This window comes from Phoca vitulina, unplaced genomic scaffold (assembly GCF_004348235.1).
Source record: "Phoca vitulina isolate PV1807 unplaced genomic scaffold, GSC_HSeal_1.0 scaffold23, whole genome shotgun sequence".
In the NCBI taxonomy this organism is placed as follows: Eukaryota; Metazoa; Chordata; class Mammalia; order Carnivora; family Phocidae; genus Phoca; species Phoca vitulina.
The window spans coordinates 21958373-21961322 of NW_022589726.1; the positions used below are offsets into that span (position 1 = coordinate 21958373).

General features: G+C 43.8%; 1 protein-coding gene across 2 annotated transcripts; it reads left to right on the forward strand.

The window, feature by feature from the left end:
* Positions 1–557: 557 nt before the first annotated feature.
* Positions 558–2564, forward strand: LALBA (lactalbumin alpha). Of its 2 annotated transcripts, none has more exons than XM_032420951.1 (4): positions 558–711; positions 1027–1185; positions 1648–1723; positions 2244–2564. In XM_032420951.1, the coding sequence occupies exons 1-4, from the start codon at positions 579–581 to the stop codon at positions 2302–2304; spliced, it is 429 nt and encodes a 142-aa protein (XP_032276842.1). In that variant the 5' UTR covers positions 558–578; the 3' UTR covers positions 2305–2564. The 2 variants fall into 2 exon arrangements, with proteins under 2 accessions (XP_032276842.1, XP_032276843.1); XM_032420952.1 differs by having other exon boundaries at positions 579–651; positions 2244–2516.
* Positions 2565–2950: the final 386 nt, after the last annotated feature.

Here is a 2950-nt window from a genome sequence, read left to right on the forward strand (position 1 = left end):
TATAGCCTATCCCTATGACTGAGCCCCCAGTCATGAACCACCATATCAAGGGACTCTTCCTGGGCTTTGTTCCATGCCTGGGTTGACTGCACAAGTGCCAACTCTGATCTTGGGACTATGGCATATAATGACATACACTCTTTTTCCATATTCTGTATGTCTCTAGGGGAAGGGGGTTTTGGCCATGGACCCTTATTTTATTTTCTGATTGCCTCACTCATATTATCCCTGAGGCCTCCTTTGTTCCTGAAGTAGGCTGGGGACATCCTGCTTCCTAGAAACAAATCTACAAGAAACAAAAGTACAAAAAAGCCAAATGGGAAGAGATTCATGTTTGAAACTCTGGGCAGAAAACAATACTTGTATGGACTAGAGATTAGGGGAGGAGTAGGAAAAACAGGGTAAAAGTACGGAAGGAAGTTTGGCAGGCTTAGTGTTTCTGTGTTGGCATGACCAGTCTCTCTTCATCTTCTTCCTGGATGTAGGGCTTGGTGCCAGGGCCCCTGAGGCTTTCTCCACAAATAAAAGGAGGTGAAGCTGTGTGGTGCCCCCATTTCAGGTTCTTGGGGGCAGCCAAAATGATGTGCTTTGTGTCTCTGCTCCTGGTTGGCATCATGTTTCCTGCCATTCAGGCAAAGCAATTTACAAAATGTGAGCTGTCCCAGGTGCTGAAAGACATGGATGGCTTTAGAGGCATTGCTTTGCCTGAGTGTGAGTTCCTTGCTGCCTTGCTTCATCTGCCTCTCTCTTCCACTCTCCTTTTCCTCTCCACTTTTATTCAATTATCTAATAATCCTCTTATGTGCTAATCTGTTTACTCTTTTATTACATTTATTCATGTATCTTCCCTTTCTCTTATTGTCTGATCCTTTTTGGAGCTCTTCATCTCGTCAAGATACTTTGTGCTTTGCCATATTTGGAGATTGGCTAGAGAGCCTTTCTACATCTGGTAAAACAGGTCCTCATTTATGCTATAAATGTCATGCCTGGACACCTCTGTGATCCTCTTTTTCATCTTTTCCTCAGGGATCTGTACTATATTTCATACCAGTGGTTATGATACACAAACCATAGTCAGTAACAATGGCAGCACAGAATATGGACTCTTCCAGATCAACAATAAATTTTGGTGCAGGGACAACCAGATCCTTCAGTCAAGGAACATCTGTGACATCTCCTGTGACAGTGAGTAGCCTCTTTTACTCTGTTCCTCTGTTTTTCCAGAGCCTACCCCTTGGATAATCTCATTTTTGGTATCAAGCACACCTCTGGCTTCACTGCCTTCAACTGTAGGGCTTGAGTTGACAGTACTGAGTAAAAGGCTGTTAGAATTTTCATGTTCACCAGAGCCCCAGGCAGTTCCCTGAAGTAGATGATCTTAGCTGTCTGGAAATCTTGAAGTCTGATACCTACATTTTCAGAGTTGATGAAGTTGATAATTCTTCTGAAGACACCCAAGAGAAGTGAAGAGAGCCCTTATCTGGGGTGGGGGGCATTACTGTATTGGCTTTCTCATATAGAAAGGCAACAAGTGTAAGTCTCCAGTTCATAGAAGGACCAGACTTACTAGTTCCAGGGAAGAGGGAACTCATTATCTTTCTGGGTAATACTTAGTTCTCACATTCCTGTCCCTGTAACTCCTGCCAGAGTTCCTGGATGATGACCTTACTGATGACATGATTTGTGCCAAGAAGATTCTGGATAAGGAAGGAATTGACTACTGGTGAATCCCCATTCTATTTTCCACTTTTCCCTTCCCCTTCTTTTTCTCATTCCTTTAGTCTAGCACCACTGCCCTCTCTTTCTATCTCCTGGCCATTTAATCTAGAATGTAGTTTCCAAAACAAAACTCATCAAGCAGACTCAGGTTTCCAATTTTCCAAGCCTCCCTCATGACACTCCTATTTAGCCAAATTCCTAATAAACATAGGGAATAGAGGGCTGAGACCCAGGGCTCCTTTCACTTGGACATGGACATCTATTTCTGCTCTTTTAGTCCTAGACCCTGAAACAAGCCCTTGATACCATTTGCGTGTCTTTACCAGCCCTACAATTTTCTTGAAGTTTTAAAAGTGGGTCCTACCCCACTAGGTGGCTCAGTGTCCCTTGCCATCTGGCTAGGAAATCTTTCTCTAATTTTCATCCACACTCTACCACCTTGGCCCTCCTGGGGGTAAAGCTAGATGGAAGTCCGAGTTAAGATCCAGTCAGCCAACTTGTCCTGTCTCCTTTTCCATTATCAGGTTGGCCCATAAACCACTCTGCTCTGAGAAGCTGGAACAGTGGCACTGTGAGAAGTTGTGAGTGCCTGCTGTCATTGCTGCTTCTGCCCTCTGTATATTCCTGGAATGCCTCTTCCCTAAGGCTACCTCAGTTTGCTTCTTTCTTCCCCCTTGTCTCTGAGTCCTGAGCCCTGTAGTGACACCATTGGACACTTGAGGACTATTCTCCAGCGATGCATGACTGGTACACTGGACTTTTGACCCTTGCTCAGTGCCCTCCGATAGCACTTTCACTACAACAATGGATTCCACCTCTGTCTTGAATAAAGGGCCTGATTTTGAGTGGCTGGTTGTATTTTCTTCCCAGAGGGAGGAGGAGGAATTAGCGTGAGTGAGTGGACACTGAAGCTGTAGGTCATAGTCACCTCCCATCTCTACTGAAGAGGATATAGGATGAACTTAGAAAGATGGAGTTTACCTTCTGTACCAATTCAATTCAACAAACTTATTGATCATCTAGCACATTCAAAGAACTATAGAGGGAGTCAAAAATTGGCAAAAGGGTCTCTTCCCTCAGGGACTAGTAGGAAAGATAAGATAAACATTGATAAATAATTATAATACAAGGAATAATGCATCATGAGGGAGGTTAAAAATGTTCTTCAAGCATTCATAAGAGAAAGGATACTTTATATTGGGGGGGGTGCTGTGGGAAAAAGAGATCAAGG